The sequence below is a fragment of the Hypanus sabinus genome, chromosome 22 (genome assembly GCF_030144855.1).
Source record: "Hypanus sabinus isolate sHypSab1 chromosome 22, sHypSab1.hap1, whole genome shotgun sequence".
NCBI classification, from domain to species: Eukaryota; Metazoa; Chordata; class Chondrichthyes; order Myliobatiformes; family Dasyatidae; genus Hypanus; species Hypanus sabinus.
In genome coordinates, this window is record NC_082727.1 from 21,592,679 (window position 1) to 21,614,554 (window position 21,876).

General features: G+C 41.6%; 1 protein-coding gene across 1 annotated transcript in view; it reads left to right on the top strand.

Moving 5' to 3' along the window:
• rrp12 (ribosomal RNA processing 12 homolog) overlaps nt 1-21,876 on the top strand; it is a 50,670-nt gene extending 28,794 nt beyond the window's left edge. Inside the window, exons 21-34 of the mRNA XM_059947260.1 lie at nt 5,928-6,086; nt 6,194-6,274; nt 10,849-10,954; nt 11,358-11,465; nt 12,204-12,361; nt 12,616-12,707; nt 13,544-13,699; nt 14,807-14,970; nt 17,315-17,422; nt 17,733-17,782; nt 18,066-18,135; nt 18,370-18,443; nt 18,572-18,654; nt 21,162-21,876. Coding sequence (XP_059803243.1) covers nt 5,928-6,086; nt 6,194-6,274; nt 10,849-10,954; nt 11,358-11,465; nt 12,204-12,361; nt 12,616-12,707; nt 13,544-13,699; nt 14,807-14,970; nt 17,315-17,422; nt 17,733-17,782; nt 18,066-18,135; nt 18,370-18,443; nt 18,572-18,654; nt 21,162-21,252 — 1,500 coding nt within the window. The 3' untranslated portion in view covers nt 21,253-21,876. The remainder of the gene's footprint in view (nt 1-5,927; nt 6,087-6,193; nt 6,275-10,848; nt 10,955-11,357; nt 11,466-12,203; nt 12,362-12,615; nt 12,708-13,543; nt 13,700-14,806; nt 14,971-17,314; nt 17,423-17,732; nt 17,783-18,065; nt 18,136-18,369; nt 18,444-18,571; nt 18,655-21,161) is intronic.

Here is a 21,876-nt window from a genome sequence, read left to right on the forward strand (position 1 = left end):
CAATGACAGCATTTAAAACATTTTGATAGAATCATGGATTGGAAAGGTTTCAAGGGATATGCATCAAATGTAGTCAGTATGAATGATTTGGGCTGAACAATCTGTTTTCCATGCTGTGTAGCTCTATAACTATGATTAATTTCTACTCCCAGAGTTTAGGGTGGGTGTTCAGAAGCATTTCTTCACAGGGTGAGTGGTGGAATTCTAGAAGGCATTACCTCCAACTGTGTTCTCTCATATTAGCCATTTTAGCCCTGGGAAAAAGCCTCTGATGACATGATTAATGCCTCTCATCATCTTATATACCTCTATCAGGTAACCTCTCATCCTCCATCACTCCAAGGAGAAAAGGCCGAGTTCACTGAACCTATTCTCAAGATATGCTCCCCAATCCAGGCAACATCCTTGTAAATCACCTCTGCACCCTTTCTATGATTTCCACATCCTTCCTGCAGTGAGGTGACCAGAACTGAGCACAGTATTCCAAGTGGGGTCTGTCCAGGGTCCTGTATAGCTGCAACATTACCACTCCTAAACTCAATCCCACGATTGATAGAGGCCAATACACCATATGCCTTCTTAACCACAGAGTCAATCTGCGCAGCAACTTTGAGTGTCCTATGGACTCAGACCCTAAGATCCCTCTGATCGTCCACACTGCCAAGAGTCTTACCATTAATACTATATTCTGTCATGATATTTGACACTTATCTCCAGTTTAAGGTGTTAAGTTGAGGACCAACCTTATCCCTTTTCCATAACTACCATGAAATGTATAGAATTATGGTCTGCCAAAGAGTTCTCCCACTGACATGCTCACCTTTTGTCCAGTTTTGTTCCCTGTGATGAGGTCAAGTATCCTGTCTCTTTTTAGGAATATTTGTGTGTGTCATCTCAAGAAACTATCATGGATAAATTTTAAAATTCTCATCCCTGTTTCCAGTGATGTCATCGTCGAGAATGGCAGCTTAAGTCACTAGCTCCTCCGGAAAAACGCGAATTAAGCCCCGTTAACTCATCAAATATAATATTTTTTGAAAAATATTTGAACTGAAAAGAGGGCAAGAATGGGGAAAAGAAATGGAAATAAAAAAAGCGACACTGCGGAGCCTGCGTCTGAGAGGAGTGCAGCGAGCGGCTTGCCTATCCGACCGCATGCTAGCGAGGCGGATGCTAGGCCTCGTTCAGGCGAAGCGGCGAATATCTTTGAAATCCTGGACGAGATAAGGGAGTTCCAGAAAGAAATAGACCACCAGCTGTGTGATATTAAGGCAGAGCTCGCCAGCGTTAATCAAAAAATAGCAGTGGCAGAGACTCGAATTGAGAAGGTGGAAGATCGCGTTCAAAACGTGGAACAGAGCAAGACAATAAAAATAATACATCACCAAGAAGGTAAACTGCTTGACCTGGAGGGAAGATCACGGTGGAAAAATATCAGAATCTACAATGTTCCCGAAGGAGCGGAGGGCTCGTCTTTGACGGAGTTTGTCAGAAAGTTACTGCGGGACACGCTGGATCTTCCCCTTGCTATGAAGCTGGAAGTCGAAAGAGCCCACCGTGCGTTAATCCCAAAACCTACCCAGGTTAGAAAACCACGCTCAATAATAATTAAATTCCTTCGGTACAGCACCAAGGTGGAGATTCTACGAAGGGCCTGGGGTAAGAAGAGAGTGTTTTTAGAGGATAAATGAATATATTTCGACCAAGATTTACCCCCCTGTGGTCCTCCAGAAACACAAAAAATACTCTGAAGTAAAGCGAGTACTAGAGCAAAGTAAGATTAGATTTCAGACTCCGTACCCTGCTAAACTTCGAGTGTTTTATGACAACAGGACGAGGTTGTACCAGACAGTGGAAGAGGCGACTACAGACATGAAGGCCAGAGGGTTGCCCGTCAGCATGACCAAAACAAAGGAAAGCCTGGCTGAGGAATTGTCCCGCTCGGCTTGGGAAATAATGCGAGAATCGAGAAGTCAGGAGACGGGAGGAGGCCGAGAGAAATATATCAGGAAGAGATTGGGAGTTTCCCAAAGACAGTCCTCACCCCCCTTCAGAAGAGCCATAAGGTTTGGCAAACTTTAAAAATATTGAGAAGCTAAAAGGAAGCAAAAGTACATGGTGATATACCTATCTCAAGAAATACTTATGATAATGTGGATTTTATATTACTTAGTGTTTAATTTTATATTACTTATTACTTTTATTATTATTTTATATTCTTTATTTGCTCACTTTCTCCTTTTAACCCAACAAAATGAGAATATATATATGTGTGCATATGTGTATGTGTGTGTATATATGTATGCATGTATGTGTGTATATATATATATAATATCATATGTATGTATGTGTGTGTGTGTATATATATATATATATATATAGAGGAGGAGTACACGGAAATCTTTTCTGTGTAATGGATTTGTTTACTGACTTTTATGAATACTGCAATGGGGGCCCTCAACTCACAAGTAGGAGGGGTTATCCCCCACAGCTAGACATTTCCTCTAGCTCAACACAGGGTCATCTACTAGAGACCTCAGCCTTGGAATCACACGTTCGTTTCCATTTTTGTTATTATTTGCATTTCTTGGTTCTTATTTGTTCAGGGAGTAGATCGATTAAGTTTTATTCTAATTTCAATGATACATTGACAGATAAATACAGATGGCTAAGGACAAGGTAAAATTTATTCCTTTTAATGTAAATGGGCTATTAAATCCAATCAAATGTAAGAGAATTTTATCCAAAATGAAAAAAGAACAAGCCCATGTAGTATATTTATAGGAAACTCATTTAATTGATAATGAGCATAAAAAACTAAAGAGAATGGGCTTCACTAATCTGTTTTTCTCCTCATATAAATCAGGACATAGGAGAGGAATTGCTATTCTTATCTCAAGTAGGCTAAATTTTGAAAAAGTATTCGAAATGGGAGATAAAGAGGGCAGATATATTCCGGTAAGGGGGAATATAGACGGCAATTCAGTTACTCTATTGAATATATACGCACCCCCGGGAAGTGATATTGGTTTCTTTCAGAAAATTACTGATAACGGAAACAGAAGGTCTCCTGATATGTGGGGGAGACTTAAATTTACAATTACAACCAAACTTAGACTCTTCCAATAGAAAAACCTATGAAACAAAATCTTTACATAAGAAAGTCAATACTCTTTTTGAGGATGTTGGTTTAATTGATATATGGAGGGACCTTTCCCCTGACAGAAGGGATTACACTCATTATTCTGCTCCCCATTCTGTATATACAAGAATAGACTATTTCATAACATTTGGAAAAGACAAAGACAAAATAAACACCTGTGGAATTGGGACAATAGATGTAAGTGACCGTGCACCTATATATTTATCTGTTGATTTTGACCTACAACCAACGAATACTATTTGGAAACTAAATTCAAGTCTACTCAATGATCTGTACTTTAAGGAACAAATTAAAAAAGAAATTGGTCTCTACTTAGGATTTAATGATAATGGAGAGGTTTCACCTCCCATTTTATGGGATACTCTGAAGGTGGTCTTAAGAGGGAAAATTATAGCGATATCTTCATACTCTTTGCCTAAATTGATGCGATCCTTTGAACAATATGGTCAATTATCAGGATACAAGATCAACATAGATAAAACCCAATTACTGTCATATTACTATAGCCCACCAAGAGAAATTGAAAGTTGATACCCCTGGGCATGTCACACAGAGTCTTTCAAATATTTGGGCATCATTATGCCAAAAGATTTGGCAAAATTATCAGTATGTAATTATCAGCCTTTATATAAAAAAATTAAGGAAGATGTGGCAAGATGGAGCCTGATTCCTTTTTTCAGTCTCAGTTCAAGGATTGAGTCTATTAAAATGAATATACTGCCCAGACTGTTATATCTATTTCAGACCCTACCAATAGAGATTAATCAAAATCAATTCAATGAATGGAACAAGATGCTATCAAGGTATATTTGGCAGGGTAAAAGGCCTAGAGTTCATCTCAAAACTTTGCAATTAGCAAAGGAAAAGGGGAGATGGGGCCTACCTTCTCTTAGAGATTATTATTTTGCAGCACAGTTGAGAGCTGTGATATGTTGGTGTAACCCATCATATGACGCTCAATGGAAAAACATTGAGGAGCGGGTACTTCCCATCCCCATACAAGCAATTTTGGCTGATAACAACCTGCAAAGGTACATAAATACTATCGATAATCCATGGGTGAAATTGTCTCTTAAAATATGGAAAACTACTATAAAAGAATATAATCTAGATGGAGATATTGCAATTCTTAAATGGTGTGCATGTGACTCGGATTTTACACCAAATAAATTGGATGCTAGATTTAAGGACTGGACAGCTAAAGGAATAACAGTTCTTTGCAACATATAATGAAAGAAGGAACACTGTTCAGTTTTGAAATGCTTAAAGAGGAACACTTATTAGAAAAACAAGATTTTTATCGGTATTTACAGATGCGACAATATGTTAATAAGACACTTAAAAATGTAACCAAGGCAAATACATGCTTGATAGAGCTCTTTAGAAAAGCATATAATTCAGATAATGGTAGTAGAATCATTTCCAGCATGTACAAGGGGTTGTCAAATCTTAAAATACATTCAACTTCATACGTTAAAACAAAATAGGAAAAGGAAGAAGGGATAATTATATCTTGAGGAAGAATAGACAATAATATGGAGGTATCAATGGAAATGTACCAGTTCACAGAAATGGAGGGAGTTTGGATGGAAAAACTTGATATTTTATAACACCCTCTCAGAAATCCCATTATGATAATAACCTCCCTGTTTGCTGGAGAAATTGTGGAAATCAAAATGCAAATCGTTATAATATTTTTTGGGACTGCCCTGTTATCAAAAACTATTGGAGGGGGATATACAATGCCCTACAAGACATCTTCAAATGTGAAATACCCTTAGAGAGTAAGACCATATATTTTGGATATATACCTCAAGAATGGTTGAAATGAGAGAAATATTTAATGAAAATACTATTGGTGACTGGTAAAAAGACTCTTACTAGGAAATGGTTATCACAGGAGAGCCCAACTTTAAATACATGGATGGAAATTACAATGGATATTTACAAAATGGAGAAGATAACAGCATCTGTTAACCATAAGCTGGAACAATTTGATTCATACTGGGAAAAATGGTTTAACTACATAATGCCTCATAGGCCTGATTTTATTCTCACAAATCAATGACTCTGTTGTAAAAAAATATCACTCCCTAGTTCTTTCCTTTTGCTTGTTTTTTCTTTCCACTCTTTCCTGTAAGTGTTTACCTCAGATAAATACTTTGTGGAGATTTGTGATATATATAATTATATGATATATATGTACAATGTCTGAAATACATCTTATGGAAATGTTTGATGATGAACTTCAATAAAAAAAATTACAAAAAAAAAGAAAAAATTCTCATCCCACCTAAACACCTTGCAATAAAGCATCGTAGTGAATATTTGGAAAGTTAGTCTTTCACAACAATAACTTGATTGTTCTTACACCTTTCTGCAGTTTGGTTATATATTTGTTCTCTAATTCACAATGACTGTTGGTAGGTGCCTAGTATAATCCCAGTAAAGTTAACAGCTCACTCCCAGACTGAAGTTCTATTGTGGTCTCATTGGATGATCCCTCTTGGATATCAGGTACCAGAATGAGGTTTTCAACTAAGTATTTGCAGTTGAATTGAATAGCATAACAGACTGGAAGATGCAAATCACTTCCACCCATTTTGGTTTGTCACACGAGATCAATTTTGTCCATCCTTTGATAAATCTCTTTTACTGTAAGGTACCAGAAATGGCACTGGTGGGAGAGTATGTTTGATCCATTCTGCTTCTGATCAGACTGAGTGCATGATCTGACTTGGCTGTTTGCTTCTTACCATCCTAGAGCAAAGGCCACAGTATGCAGAAGAAAGCCTATAGAATCCTTGAGGTTATCTGTGGGGGCGAGCAGGAGCCATGCAGACAGTTTGTTCACCAGCATTTGGAGGAGTTGAAGGCGACGCTGCTGCAATCCTTAAAGACCGCAGCGTCTCCTGCCAAAAGGGTAAGTGTAGCAGTTTAAGGTGTGCGTATCTTGAATTTCTGACGGTTATTGAGGCAGCAAATGATTTGTAGGGATCACTATTTACCCCTGTTTTCTCTTTCTCCCAGCCAAGATTGAAATGTCTGATTCATATTGTCAAAAAATTGTCGGCAGAACATCAGGACTTCATCATAGCACTATTACCAGAGGTAAGATGCTCGTCACCAAATCAATTCTCTCTTCCAGCTCTCAGCTGCCATACTGATGGTGCACTGACTGGTGAGAATAAGACACATTCATCTATTCAAGCAGTCGAAAGTTAAAATGGAGTTTCAGCAATCTGTCTTTGTGACTTTGTTGGCACCTTTTACAGCAGATTACTCACTGATCAATCTGCCACATATTCTCCATGAACAACTGTCACTTAAATTGCTTTGTCTGAAGTTACTTGAGGTATTACAAAGTTACGTTTTGTTGATATTAAAAATAGAAATAATTAATAATAATAGGCATCCGTTAGTCTTGAGAGACCATGGATTTGCGCCTTGGAAAATTTCCAGGGTGCAGGCCTGGGCAGGGTTGTATGGGAGACTGGCTGTCACCCATGCTGCAAGTCTCTCCTCTCCACGCCACTGATATTGTCCAAGGAAGGGCAAGGGCCGATACAGCTTGGCACTGGTGTCATCACAGAGCAATGTGTGGTTAAATGCCTTGCTCAAGGACACAACACGCTGTCTTAGCTGAGGCTCAAACTAGTGACCTTCAGATCACCTGCCTATCCTCCCTCACACACCGTCTCCAAACTTTCTCTATTTATGAGCCAATTGCCTCTTCCCTAGTCTCTTCAGTTTGGTTTCCATCCCCCAACAATTCTAGTTTAAACTCTCTCCAGTAGCTTTATCAAAAGTGTTCAGAAAGGTTTCTTGACACAATATGTAGATAAGCCTACAAGATTTGGTATTTGATTTGTACTTGATTTGGTATTGGGAAATGAACCTGGTCAGGTGTCAGATCTCACAGTGGGAGAGCATTTTGGCAATAGTGATCATAATTCTATCTCCTTTACAATAACTTTGGAGAGAGATAGGAGCAGAGAAGCTAGAAAAGTGTTTAATTGGAGTAAGAGGAATTATGAGGCTATCAGGCAGGAATTTGGAAGCTTAAATTGGGAATAGATGTTCTCGGGAAAGTACAGAAGAAATGTTGCGAATGTTCAGGGGATATTTGTGTGGAGTTCTGCATAGGCACGTTCCAACGAGACAGGGAAGTTATGGTAGAGTACAGGAACCATGGTGTACAAAGGCTGTAATAAATCTAGTCAAGAAGAAAAAAGCTTACATAAGGTTCAGAAAGTTGGGTAATGTTAGGGATCTAGAAGATTATAAGGCTAACAGGAAGGAGCTTAAAAAGGAAATTAGGAGAGCCAGAAGGGGCCATAAGAAGGCCTTGGCGGACAGGATTAAGGAAAACCCCAAGGCATTCTACAAATATGTGAAGAGCAACAGGATAAGACATGAAAGAATAGGACCTATCAAGTGTGACAGTGGGAAAGTGTGTGAGGAACCAGAGGAAATAGCAGAGGTACTTAATGAATACTTCAGTATTCACTATGGAAAAGGATCTTGGTGATTGTAGTGCAGACTTGCAGCAGACTGAAAAGCTTGAGCATATAGATATTAAGAAAGAGGATGTGCTGGAGCTTTTGGAAAGCATCAAGTTGGATAAGTCGCCGGGACCAGATGAGATGTACCCCAGGCTACTGTGGGGGGCTAGGGAGGAGATTGCTGAACCTCTGGCGATGATCTTTGCATCATCAATAGGGACAGGAGAGGTTCCGAAGGATTGGAGGGTTGCAGATGTTGTTCTTTTATTCAAGAAAGGGAGTAGAGATAGCCCAGGTAATTATAGACCAGTGAGTCTTACTTCAGTGGTTGGTAAATTGATAGAGAAGATCCTGAGAGGCAGGATTTATGAACATTTGGAGAGGTATAATATGATTAGGAATAGTCAGCATGGCTTTGTCAAGGGCAGGTCGTGCCTTACGAGCCTGATTGAATTTTTTTTGAGGATTTGACTAAACACGTTGAAGAAGGAAGAGGAGTAAATGTAATGTATACGGATTTCAGTGAGGCATTTGATAAGGATGTGAAGTAGTTCATTTTGGTAGGTCAAATATGGTGGCAGAATATTGTATTAACTGTAAGACTCTTGGCAGTGTGGAGGATCAGGGATCTTGGGGTCCAAGTCCATAGGGCACTCAAAGCAGCTGCACAGGTTGTGTATTGGCTTTCATTAATCGTGGAATTGAATTTAGGAGCCAAGAGGTAATGTTGCAGCTATATAGGACCCTGGTCAGACCCCACTTGGAGTGCTGTGCTTAGTTCTGGTTGCCTCACTACAGAAAGGATGTGGAAGCCATAGAAAAGATGCAGACGAGATTTAGGAGGATGTTGCCTAGATTGGGGAGCATGCCTTATGAGAATAGGTTGAGTGAACTTGGCCTTTTCTCCTTGGAGTGAAGGAGGATGAGAGGTGACCTGATAGAGGTATTTAAGGTGATGAGCGGCATTGATTGTGTAGTCAGAAGCTTTTTCCCAGGGCTGAAATGGTTGTCACAAGAGGACACAGATTTTAGGTGCTGGGGAGTAGGTACAGAGGAGATGTCAGGGATAAGATTTTTACTCAGAGAGTGGTGAGTGCGTGGAATGGGCTGCCGGCAACGGTGGTGGAGGCAGATATGATAGGGTCTTTTAAGAGAGTTTTGGATAGGTACATGGAGCATAGAAAAATAGAGGGCTCTGGGAAGTCTAGTAATTTCTAAGATAGAGACATGTTTGGCACAACTTTGTGGGTCGAAGGGCCTGTATTGTGGTGTAGGTTTTCTATGTTTCTATGAATAAAGTTCAAACCTATTCAATCTTTCCTTTTAATCAGGTCCCCCAGTATTGACAACATTCTTGTAAATTTTCTCTGTACTTATTCAGCCTTATTTACATCGTTTCTGTATCTAGGTGACCCAAACTTTTAGGCTGCATCGCTGTTTGATATTGGGGGTGGGGGGGGGGGAGCTACTGCACAAGATCAAAAGAAGCTACAAAAAATTGTAAAATTAGTCAGATTCATCTTGGGTACTAACCTCCAGTACCTAGGATATCTTCAACTAGTGGTGCGTTAGAAAGTTGGTATCCATTATTAAGGACCCCCCTCCTCCTTCCCCCCCCCCCCCCCCCCATTGCCTAGGACATGCCCTCTTTCATTTTTACAGTCAGGAAGGAGGTACAGAAGGCTGAAGACACACACTCAGCTTCTTCTCCTCTGTCATCTGATTCCTAAATAGACATTGAACCCATGAACACTCCATCTTTTTTTAATTGTTAATTTAACTGTTTAATAAACATATGTATACTTACTGTAATAGATTTATTTTATTTTCTATATTATCGTGTATTGCATTGTACTGCTGTTACCAAGTCAACAAATTTCTTGACATATGCTGGTGATATTAATTCTGATTCTGGGATCTGCGCACAATACTCCAAATAAGACACCATCAAACTCTTATACAACTTCAATATATATCCCATCTCCTGTGCTCTGTACTTGGATTCATGGAGGCCAATAGCTTTCCTTACGACCCTATCTACCTGTGACACCACTTTCAATGAATTATGGACCTGTCTTCCCAGATCCCTTGTTTCTACAACATTTGTCAGTGCCCTACTGGACACTATGTGAAGATCAAAGCTGGTTGGTCCCACAGAAGTGCAACACCTTGCACTTGCTTCTATTAAATTTCATTTGCCATTTTTCCAGCTGGTCCATGATAATCTTCCTCACTGTCCACTACACACCCAATCTTGGTGTCATCTGCAAATTTGCTGATCCAGTTAACCACATTATCATGCAGATCATTGAAATAGATGACAAACAACAATGAACCCAGCACCACTCCCTGTGGCACTTCAACAGTCAAATGCCTCCAGTCAGAAGGGCAACTATCTACTACCACTCTCTAGCTTCTCCTAGAATGTCTGTATCTCCTATCTATCACCCCCTCAGCCTTACAAATGATCCAGAGTTCATCCAGCTCCAGCTCCAACTCCTTAACACAAGTGATGAAGCTGCAGCTGGATGCACTTCTCACAGGTATAGTCGTTAAGGACACTGGGGGTCCCCCTGCCTTCCCACATATACCACAAGAGGACCATTAAGCTATCCTGCCTGGCACCCCTACCGTTCTAACTGAGCAATTATAAAGAAGGAAATGCAATAAATAAGCCATGGGGGGGGGGGGGGGGGAGATCTACCCACAGCTTTTCACTTTTTTTCACTTAAGCCTTACCTTGCTGAAGCCTCAGATGAGCTAAAGGCTCAAAATTCCACTCTAAACTTGTCCATTCCAACGCTGGCCACTCCTCTTGCCCTTGCCTTACTTTAATTCGTCCTCTTCAGTCAATGCTGAACACTGCTTGGCAGCTGCTCAAAACACCAAACTGCCTCAAGTCGATGCCTTTACTCAATTGGTGAACCTGAGTGAGTTACGTCTTCTCACGTTTCTGATCTCCAGTTGGCTTTTGCTCAAAAAATTGCATAAGGTTTTTGTCAGATTCTCAAACTGGGAAACCCTTGACTCTGATGTTATGAGGCAACGTCTAATAAATGGGGATAACTGGTATTGAAGGATATTAACACTTTTTCCATTGTGCATTTGGCTTTTTCTATGGGCGGGTAATTGTTGTTTGATAGGCGATGAAGTTCATTCTAAAAGTCTTTTAACTTGTAGGTTATAATCTGCATGAAAGAAGTTTCCATTGGAGCACGCAGAAATGGCTACACATTGTTGGTGGAGATTGGGCAAGCCTTTATGAGGTTCCACAGTGATCCACAGAGTGAGTTTTCAGTCTAGAGTTCATGGGAGTGTGTGAGAGAGAGCTGGATTTTTTTGGTGAAGGGCTGGGGGATGGTAGGGAGTCCGAGTCTCTAGTTAGGGCACTGTGGGATGGTTGTAGGTTCAGGGTGGGCCTATTGCTGAATTTTCATGGACACCCATTTCGGCTGTCTTACTATAGGGAGGGATTTCAGTCTGCTCCTATTAGTACTCTGTTCAGATGACGGCACAGTTCATCATTGGTTCAAACTTGATCATGTGGAACGGGGAGGTAGTGGACTGTGTTGCTGGATTCCAAAGAGGGTTTTTTCATTATTAGGTTAACATTGGCGACAATGATAGATGTGAGAGAGAGATGTTAAAAATTAAGGTTTAATGTTCTATCTGGTGTGTTTGCTTTACAGTGGCTATCAAAGAGTACCTGGCACTGGTTTATGCTGGTTTAACCGGTTCTGTCACTATGATCAGCTGCACGGTTCTTGCACTCACTCGTCTGGTATTCGAATTCAAAGGTACTAAATTAGCTGGGCAAGGACATTAAGCAGTGATGAACATATTCAATACAGTTTTCAGCAGTATTATGATTCAGAAGTAACTATGGGATTTAGTATTGAGTAATGAGCAAGCTTTAGTTCATAGCCTAATAGTGTGTAAAGATAGTTAATAGCAATTGGTACATGAAACAGCAACTGAGGTTTTAATCTGTTAATGGGTAAAAGGACAGACATCAAAGGGAAATGTTCAAAAAATGATTTAAACATGATGCAATTATTATTGAGAAGGGCAAAAGGCCAAGTTACCACAAGAAAGCTTTAGATGGCTAAATAGGTAAGGGTCAACCTAAAATATTCTGAACAATAAAGTCATTCAAATCCTAATCATTGGGAAAGATACAATCAGCACAAAATATAAAGAAACCAATCGAAGAGCTACTAAATGTGCTTTTGGGATAAAAGCAGACACAGAATCAACACAAAAATTCATTACTTTCCTGAAACAGGCAGGCAGAGGCAACAAAGATCTATTGATAGTGTGGACACATAAATGGAAATAGAACAGTTGGAGGATAGTAATTGGGAACCGGACTGGATACAGGAAGTTCCCAGGAGATGTGTAAAAGGAAACTGAGGAAAGTGTGATGAAACATGGAGATCATTTGGACAGAGGGATGAGCCACAGCAGGGCCTTAACGTTAGCATCTGACGGAGCTTGCATCACCAAGGACTCCATTTTGTCTATCTTGTCCTCAGATAAGATGGATGTTCCCACTATTGAACAGTTACTGAAGAATGTTTGCCTCCTGCTGCAGTCCAAGACACGGGATGTGGTCAAGTCGGCTCTTAGCTTCATCAAAGTTGTCCTGTTCATCATGGATACAAGTGCCCTGGCTCAGCAGCTCCAGCTCCTGGTGAGTGGCCTCACCGAATCACGGCGACCTGCCAACTTGCTTGCAGTCTCTGGATTACTGAATGTGACTAAACTGCATTCCTTTCATTTCCCATGTTAACACACGTAACCCCTCCCTACTGCCTCCTTCAAACCCCCTGCCCACCAGCCTCTGTTTTCTCTGTCTGTCGGTACCATTTCACCAATTGCATCCCTGCTACTGCTTCCTGTTTCCTCTTCCCATCTCTCTTATTCACTCATGTTCTCTGCCGTCAGATGGAGAGTATTGGCAGTATGCGGGATGATTCAAGACGACATTTCCGTATGAAGATAAAGAACATTTTTACAAAATTTATACGCAAGTTTGGGTGAGTATTGCAGAAGGCTTGCTGCTGGTAAAAGCTACCTCTGAAATTATTCTAACCCTACAGTCTGCTGGAGGACCACAGCAGGTCATGCAGCATCTGTGAGAGGAAAGGAATTGTCAATGTTCAGGTCAAACCCCCCCACCTTCCCACAGATGCTATTTGACCCACTGTTCCCTAGTAAATTGTTTGTTGGCTCCAGATTTCAAAATCTGCATTCTCTTGTATCTTTATTTTAAAGCAATGATTTTCAGTTGAAAGGACTGGTCCAGGAAAACTCAACCAGTAAAACAGGTCTATGGTTGATCAGATTGTTATCTCACCCATCTACCAACCCCCCCCCCCCCCCCCGACATTAACTTTTCTCCCTCCCTTCCCCCATCCCAGTTTAAAGAGAATGTAAGTATGCCTGTATTAAATATATTTGGATGCTGCTTCTGTCATTTGACGAGGAAAAGCAGACGAGACATAAATTTGCCTTTTTTTTTTGGCTTTTTGGCACTGGCCCTTTTGTTGGAAATACCACACAGAGGAGTTTTTGTATTTCAGTTCACTGTGAGCAGATCGGACAGAAATTCCATCCAAGCTCCAACACTGTGTCCCTTCACACAGAGGGATTCTTTTCTCTCCCCAGAGGCAGCTAATTGGAAACATCCAATTGCTGTTCCAGTTGATGCCCAGTTATTTCCTAATGAAAGGCATTCAGTAAAATTCAGAGCCTGGAGCTGCTAATAGCTGAGAAATTTGTTCACGTCATGGCTTTTGTTTGGTGGGTTAAGTTTTGTGCACCTCTACACTTGTTTACTTCACATCCATGCACTCTCTTTCCAATGCTGCAGGTTTGACATGATTGACAGCATGGTTCCCGAGGAATACCACAAGGTGCTTGTTAACATTCGTAAAGCAGAGGCCCGGAACAAGAGACAGCGGGCTCGGAAACAAAATGCAAGTGAGTTGGAGAGTGAAGATGAGACTCCAAAACAGTCCAGGGACAGGTGAGTGACAGACTGTGAAGCTCTGAGAAGCAGATATTTCCTTCAATGAGAGTAAGAAGAGAGAGACTGGATTTCTGATGTGTTTTTTGTTCGGGCATGAGATAACTAGCACATCGTATCCATACCAAGTGATGGTCAATTCCAGCCAGCAATGTTGAACCACCTAGCTTGACATCAATACATCAACTATTTCAAAAGTCACTCGTTGGGGTGGAGAGGCGAGGGTAACCATTAATCAGCAACTCAAATATGCAGGAAGGCAGAAAGAGTATACCCTGCTCAGTTCCGCACCCTTCCCCCACCTCACCCTCGTACTGGTGAGAGGGCTCATCTCAGGCAATCCAGCAGACCCTTGAGGACCACAGAGTTTTACTTCCCAACCAATTCCTCCAAATTTTATATTCCTAATCTAAAAGGGATGTGGATTTGCTGGTTTGTGGCTCCGTAGACTTGTATTTGATTCTGACTTCCTGTACTACCTGTGTGGAGTTAGTATGTTCTCCTATTACCAGACATGTAGATTGATTGGCTACTATATTTAGTTCCTGATGTGTCTGTGACCACATAAGTTATGGAGATGAAGGAAATGTGGAAAGAATAAAATGGCATTCATATGGAATTACTGTAAAGATCGGTGTTGATGGTTGCCACAGATTGGTGGGCCGATTTCCGTGATGTATAAAATAGCAGCTCCCAACCCCACCCACCAACACCCCAAACAGGATATCCAGTGCACCTTGTTCACTGCTCCAGACACTTAAACACTCTGACCTGACCCCCTCCCATCTGTCAGTGCATGGTGTCCTCTGCTTTTAACACTGCATTGCAGTTGGACTTAATCTTGCAGAATTTTGCTTCCAAAGCAAGAGTTTTGCTTCCTACGTGAGCTGTGCCTAAAACTGATGATGCCTGTTTGATTCCTTGTCTGAACCATCTTTAGTTCACATGGTTGGGCGTTTGCTGTAGAACTGATCTTGAATGGTGCTTTATTCAAGGCAACCTCACTGGAGAGACCCAGGTTATCAGGTGTGTGGAATAGTGCTTAGGCTGGAATCTGGCTAAAATAGGTCCATTCCCGTATGTCTCATTACTCCAAATTCCCTCTAGTATCGAAGACATTCTGGCTGAGACTGATTCTGAAGATGAGGGAATTGAGGAAAAGAAAGCTTTGAAGAAGCAACCAGTACAAAAGAAGCCAGCATGGCTGAAAGAAGGTGGAGATGATGAGCCCCTCAACTTCCTCGATCCGCAAGTGTCACAGAGGGTGCTGGGTAAGAATATAATACCACTGTACTGTGGGCATGCTCTGTCTTTGAATAAGGGCATGTCTGATTCATAGCATGAGTTCTAGCTTGTGTCATTCTGGTCACCACTCTACAGAAATTTTGTAGTTATGTAGGAGAGAGTGTTGAGAAAATGCATCAAGATCTTGTCTGGCTTGGAGGATTTTAGTTGCGGGCAGAGATTGAATTGTTTGGGTTTCTTGGAACTTGGAGAGAAGGGGGAATCAGATAGAATTATTAGGTTTAAGAGACACTTACTTAGACATAGGTACTTGAAAGGGTGGAAAGACAGATGAAGTCCATGGCCGACAAGGAATTTAGTGAGATGGATTGAAAAATTATCATCAAAGTGGTGAGGTGATGGTCCCATTTCATAGAACCAAGGTACACAGCTCAGACATAAAATTTGCTTATTGCTTTAAGTCGTTTACACTTGGTGTTTTGAACCAAACCCCTTTTTCGGTGTTGGAGGGTAATGTCTTCCAGATCTCCACCATCTGTCCAGTTTTTGAATGTCACCGTAAATGCACTGAAGGAAGGTTTTTATTTACATAGAGGTTGGTATCTGCTTGAGATAGCTGTGGAATCAGATGTAATGACTTGGACCTATGAGTGTGTTTCATATGTTGGAAAAAAATACTGAGAGAGCATTTGGAAGGGCAGGGACTGATCAGAGACTTAGCTGATCCTGTCTGACCAATTTTATTCAACCTTTTGAAGAGGTAACAAAGTGTATTACAAGTACAGAGCAGTAGATGAAATTTCCATAGAAATTAGTAAGTCCTTTTGACAAGTTCTCCCATTGAAAATTGGTTCGGAAGTTTAGGGGCCCTTGGCATCTTGAGCAAGTTGACAAACTGTATCCAGAGTTAAGACACGAGACTGGAAATGCTGAAATCTGGAGCAACAAACAGTCTACTGAAAGAAATTAGCAGGCTGAAAAGCATTTGTGGTTGGGGTTGGTAGGGTTTGTCAGCTGAATCAGGATCCATAATTGGCTTGGGAGTACAAGACAGAGGGTGACGGTAGAGTTTTTGTATTAGGATGCCTGGAACTAATGGTGTCCTCCCAGGATCAGTGCTGAGAACCTTGCTGTGTGTAATGCATGTGAATGACTTGGAATGTAGTTGAGGGAGGAAAGATCATGGATTATATATAGATTGGAGTTTTTGGTAGTATGGAAGACAGTGATAGGCTGCAAAACGATGTCAGTGTGTTGGTGAAATGTGCTGAAAAATAAAGGATGGAGTTTAACCCAGACAAATGCAGGGTTGTCTGTTTTGAGAGGACTAAAATGAGGTTAGGACATCATAAGTGGTACGTTCTTAAGGACAATTGAGAACCTAGGGAATTTGGACTACGAGTACATAGATCATACACCTTCCTTTATGCCAGGTATGATTTCAACCAGCATCGGGGGCCTGACTTTTCCCTGATTCCAGCTAACTCCTGACGCCATATTCAATCAGATGCTAATGATGTCAAAGGCAGTTACTCTCAAGTTACCTCTTGACTTCCAGTTCTTTGTTTGGACCAGGATTGTAGTGAGTTAGGAACTGAGAGGCTTTGGTGGCTGAGATTCTGTGAGCAGATTGTAGGTAGCACAACTGATTAGCTGTTCAGTCACTTTGCTGGTGATTGAACATGGAATAATGTGACAGAAATTGGGTAGTTGCATTTGTCCTGATTCTCTGAAAGTGGTAACACAGGTAGACAGAAGGTGTATTGCAGACTTGCCTTCATCAGTCAGGACATTAATTGCAAGAGTTAGCACATCATGTTACAGAAAAGGTTGGTGAGACTACATCTGGAGTAGTGTTTGCATTTCTGGTCATCCAGCTATAGGAAGACTGTGATTAAGCAAGATGGCATGCAGACAAGATTCCTGAGAGTGTTGCCAGGATTGAAGAGTCATAGAGTCACTGAAACGAGCCCTTGGTCCTATAGCCCTCCAAGCCCCTCCTTTCCATGTATCTATCCATTTGCCTCTTAAACGTTACAGTTGTACTGACCTCAATCATTTCTTTTGGCATCTCATTCCAGGTATTCACTACCCTTTGTTACCCCTCTGTGTTTTAAATCTCTCCCCTCTTATATCTGAGCCTACTAGGGCTTGAGTTATAAGGAAATAAGGACAGGCTGGACCAACGGAGGCTGAGTGGTGACATTATAGAGTCATGAGGGGTGTAGATACAATGGGTGGTCACAGGGTAGGGAGAATCTAAAACCAGTTGGCACTGGTTTAAGATAAAAGTGGAAATATCTAAAGAAAGCCTGAGGGGTAGAATGGAACGTCGTTCTCCTTTCAGTCAATTCTTTGCCTTGTTTGCAGCAACTAACCCAGCGCTGAGGAAGAAATCAAACATCAAACATGATTACTCTGTGACACCAGATGGCCGATTGATCATCAGTGAAGGACCAAGAGATGAACAAATGAATGGTGAACTGCCTGACATTCTCATTGGGAGGTGGGAGGGTGTTGGAGTAGTGGCAGTGCTGGGGATGTTCTCCATGGTGGTGGTGATTTTCTCATGGAGGAGATAATGGTGCTGATGTTCCCTATGGGGGTGGAGGTGGTGGGGTTGATGATGGTGTTCCCTGTGGAAAGGTGGGTGGTGGTAGCATTGTTCCTCATTGTGAGGGGTGGGATTGTAAATGGGGGCTCTTCCCTTGGGCATCTTTGCCCACCTCGCTAGATATTGAACTTCTGTTTGGTACTGAAAACGAGGTGAAAATGTCCTTTTTCACAGACTCTGAGGATGAAGCCAATGAAATCTTGGAAGAAGTTGGTGCAAAGAGTGTGAGTGTTTTGCAGGACTGGATGCATTGCTTTGGGCCAGCCCCTCACCCTCTGCTTGCACCCCACTTCGTGCCCCAATTGCAGGCTCCTATGCTTAACCTCTTCCCTGGCTTCTGCTGCACTCCAGGCTTCCTGCCCTCTACCACCATGCCTCCCTTCTGATATAAAACCCTGCCTTGAACCCATGCTTTAACCCATTGATCCTGCCCTCTCCCCTTCCTTGCAACAAGTCTGTGATCTTTCTGCCCAGAATTTTAATGACTGTTAATTTGTTTTAATATAGAAAGTTGGGCAAAAGCAAAGATTCAAAAGTGCTGATGGTGATGATATGCAGGTTGACTGCAGCTACAAAGGTGAGTTAGAGATTTCTCCCTGACGCCTAGACATGATTTTATCGTGGACAAAGCTGTCAGTATTTTCACTGTGGGTTTAGACGTTACAGTGCTGAGGAATGGGTTCAGAAAATGCAAGCTGGTGGAGATTCAATGGGAATGGAGTTTGAAGTAACGAGGGCTTGTTAAGTGCTATATTTTGGACTCTGATTTCATGTTCCTCAACACCAACTTACTAACTTGTCAATGTTTTAGCTGGAGGTTCTGGGATTCACAGGCCAAGACCTATGAAAAAAAATAAAGATTATGGTGCTGAATACAGAGCGGTGGTAAGTATTTAACACCAGGAGACGATGTGGGCCAGATTGTTCTTGGTTATACTCAATCATTCAATGTTCTATCTCTCCTCTTTGTAATAATTTATATTCATTTTAACACTTTTCCTTCTACTTTTCAGAAAGGGCAAGGGGACATGAAAAAGAAAGGAAAGCATGATCCCTTTGCTTATGTTCCACTGAACAAGGCACAGCTAAACAGGAGGTGAGAATAGGGCACTGCTGGTAAATGGGTGCCGTGCTCTCAGGGCAAATGTGATGCACACTGGAACCTCACAGTGTCCCAAGACTCTCTTAGTCCAGGAAAAGCATGATAAAATGCAGAATGAAGTGTTACAGTTGCAGAAAAACTGCAGAGCAGACATATAACAGTGCCAGAGTAGGAGTGGTTAGCACAGTACCAGTGACCCAGGTTCAATTATCACCGCTGCCTTTAAGGATCTTCTGTGTTCTCCCCATAAACACATGGGTTTCCTCTGTGTGCTGTGGTTTCCTCCCACAGTCCAAATACGTACTGGTTGGTAGGTTAATCGGTCATTGTAAATTAATCTGTGATTAGGCTAGGGTTAAACAGCTGGGTTGCTGGATGGCATTACTCATTGGGCCAGAGGGATGTATTCCACGCTAAGTGAAAATAAAAGATAATAAGATGCAAGGTCACAACAATGTAGATTGTGAGGTCAAGGATCCATCTTATATGAATGGCCATTCAGTAGTTTTATAACAACAGGTAGATGGTGTCCTTGAGCATTGTGGTGGGTGCTGTATCTTCTGCCTGATGGGGGGGTGGGGTGGGGCTAAGAACAGAAAATGTCTGGTGTGGGAGAGGTCCTTGATTATTATGTTGGCTGCTTTCCCAAGACAGCAAGTGGTGTAGATAGACCACACTTTTTAAGAAAGGAGGGAGGGAGAAAACAGAGAACTATCGTCCTGTCAGCCTAACATCAGTAGTGGAAAATATGCTAGAGTCCATTATTAAAGATGAAATAGTGGCATATCTAGATAGCAGTGATAGGATTGGGCCGAGCCAGCATGGATTTACCAAGGGCAAATCATGCTTGACTAATCTACTGGAGTTTCTTGAGGATGTAACCAAGAAGTTAGACAAGGGAGATCCAGTGGATGTAGTGTACCTCGACTTTCAGAAGGCATCTGATAAGGTCCCACATAGGAGATTGGTGGGTAAAATCAGAGCTTATGGCATTGAGGGAAAGATATTGACATGGATAGAAAACTGGTTGGCAGATAGAAAGCAAAGGGTAACGGTGAATGGTTGTTTCTCAGAATGGCAGGTGGTGACTAGTGGGGTGCCACAGGGCTTGGTATTGGGACCACAGCTGTTTACGATTTACATAAACAATTTAGATGAAGGCATTGAGAATAACTTCAGCAAGTTTGCTGATGATACTAAGCTGGGTGGCAGTGTGACATGTGATGAGGATGTTAGGAGAATTCAGGGTGACTTGGATAGGCTGAGTGAGTGGGCAGATACTTGGCAGATGACGTTTAATGTGAATAAGTGTGAGGTTATCCACTTTGGGAGTAAGAACAGGAAGGCAGATTATTAGCTGAATGGTGTAGAGTTAGGTAAGTGAGAAATACAAAGAGATCTAGGAGTCCTTGTTCATCAGTCACTGAAGGTGAATGAGCAAGTGCAGCAGGCAGTGAAGAAGGCTAATGGAATGTTGGTCTTTATTACAAAGGGAATTGAGTACAAGAGCAAGGAAATTCTTTTGCATTTGTACAGGGCCCTGGTGAGACCACACCTGGAGTATTGTGTACAGTTTTGGTCTCCAGGGTTAAGGAAGGACATTCTGGCTATAGAGGAAGTGCAGCGTAGATTCACGAGGTTAATTCCTGGGATGTCCGGACTGTCTTACGCAGAGAGGTTAGAGAGACTGGGCTTGTACACGCTGGAATTAAGGAGATTGAGAGGGGATCTGATTGCAACATATAAGATTATTATGGGATTTGACAAGATAGAGGCAGGAAGTATGTTCCAGATGCTGGGAGAGTCCAGTACCAGAGGGCATGTTTTGAGAATAAGGGGTAGGTCATTTAAGACAGAGTTAAGGAAAAACTTCTTCTCCCAGAGAGTTGTGAGGGTGTGGAATGCACTGCCTCGGAAGGCAGTGGAGGCCAATTCTCTGGATGTTTTCAAGAAGGAGCTAGATAGGTATCTTATGGATAGGGGAATCAAGGGATATGGGGACAAGGCAGGAACCGGGTATTGATAGCAGATGATCAGCCATGATCTCAGAATGGCGGTGCAGGCTCAAAGGGCCGAACGGTCTACTTCTGCACCTATTGTCTATTGTCTATAGGTGTGGACATGTACTGGGGCAGTGTTGTATCATTATTTGTGTATTCTGGAGGGGTAGGGGGTCACATACCAGGGCTGTGCTTGAAGGTACATGTGTCATATTTTCAGTATAAGTGCCAACTTGACGTTGCTTACTAAGTTTGTCATTTATATTGAAGGAGCCAGTTCAGTCTGTGCCAGCCAAGACAATCCCAACCATCTACATTTCCACCTGAACACATTTCACAAACCACATCATCAATTCCCATCTCATTCATCTATGGGTAATTTGTAGTAGCTGATTAACAATGCAAATTATTACAGAATCTGTGTCTGACACTTGCTCAATACACACTTGTTTTTACTGCTAGGCTTGAACATGTTCTAATAAACATCTTCTGTTTCTTCAGGAATAAAGCCAAGGTGAGTGGGCAATTCAAGGGCCTCGTTAAGACCAAAGTTACCAGTCGCAAACTGCACAGGAAGAAAAAGACAAAGTGATTGAAGAACAGTAGATATTTAGGACAGTGACTGATTTGCTGCTAATCTGTGTCTTCATCATGGGCTCAGATTTGTAAAAACCTAATTCTATTTTCCTATTAGATGGAGTAGAATTAAATATTATCAGAAAAGTATTTGTTGAATTATTTTTCAAGAAGCAGCATTTGGCATCCTGGCCACTGTATTTGAGAGCTGAAGATTCCCAGGATGATCATTGGCCTGATCCTGGTCCTCGCAACCCCTCAACAGTTCATTGATCTATACAGGCTTTATTCTCTTGCAACAGTCATATATTTAGGTTGTGAGATCGAGCAACCAGAACCATTTCTAAGTATCATCTGAAAATGAAAATCTGTAGATGCTGGAAATCTGAAATAAAAACAAAAAATGCTACAATATTGAGCAAGGCAGGCATCTGTGGAAAGAGTAATTCAGTCTTTCACCAGAGTTGCTACTTAGTTCTGATGATAGTTCCATATCTGAAACATTTGCTGTTTAATTTTCCATGCTGAATGTTTCCAGGATTCATTCTCTGTCTGTCTATCTCTTTGATTCTGACTCTTTCTTCCCCAGCCCCTTTCTGACTTCAATTCGTTCTCCTCTCCCTCCCCCGCCCCTCAGCAA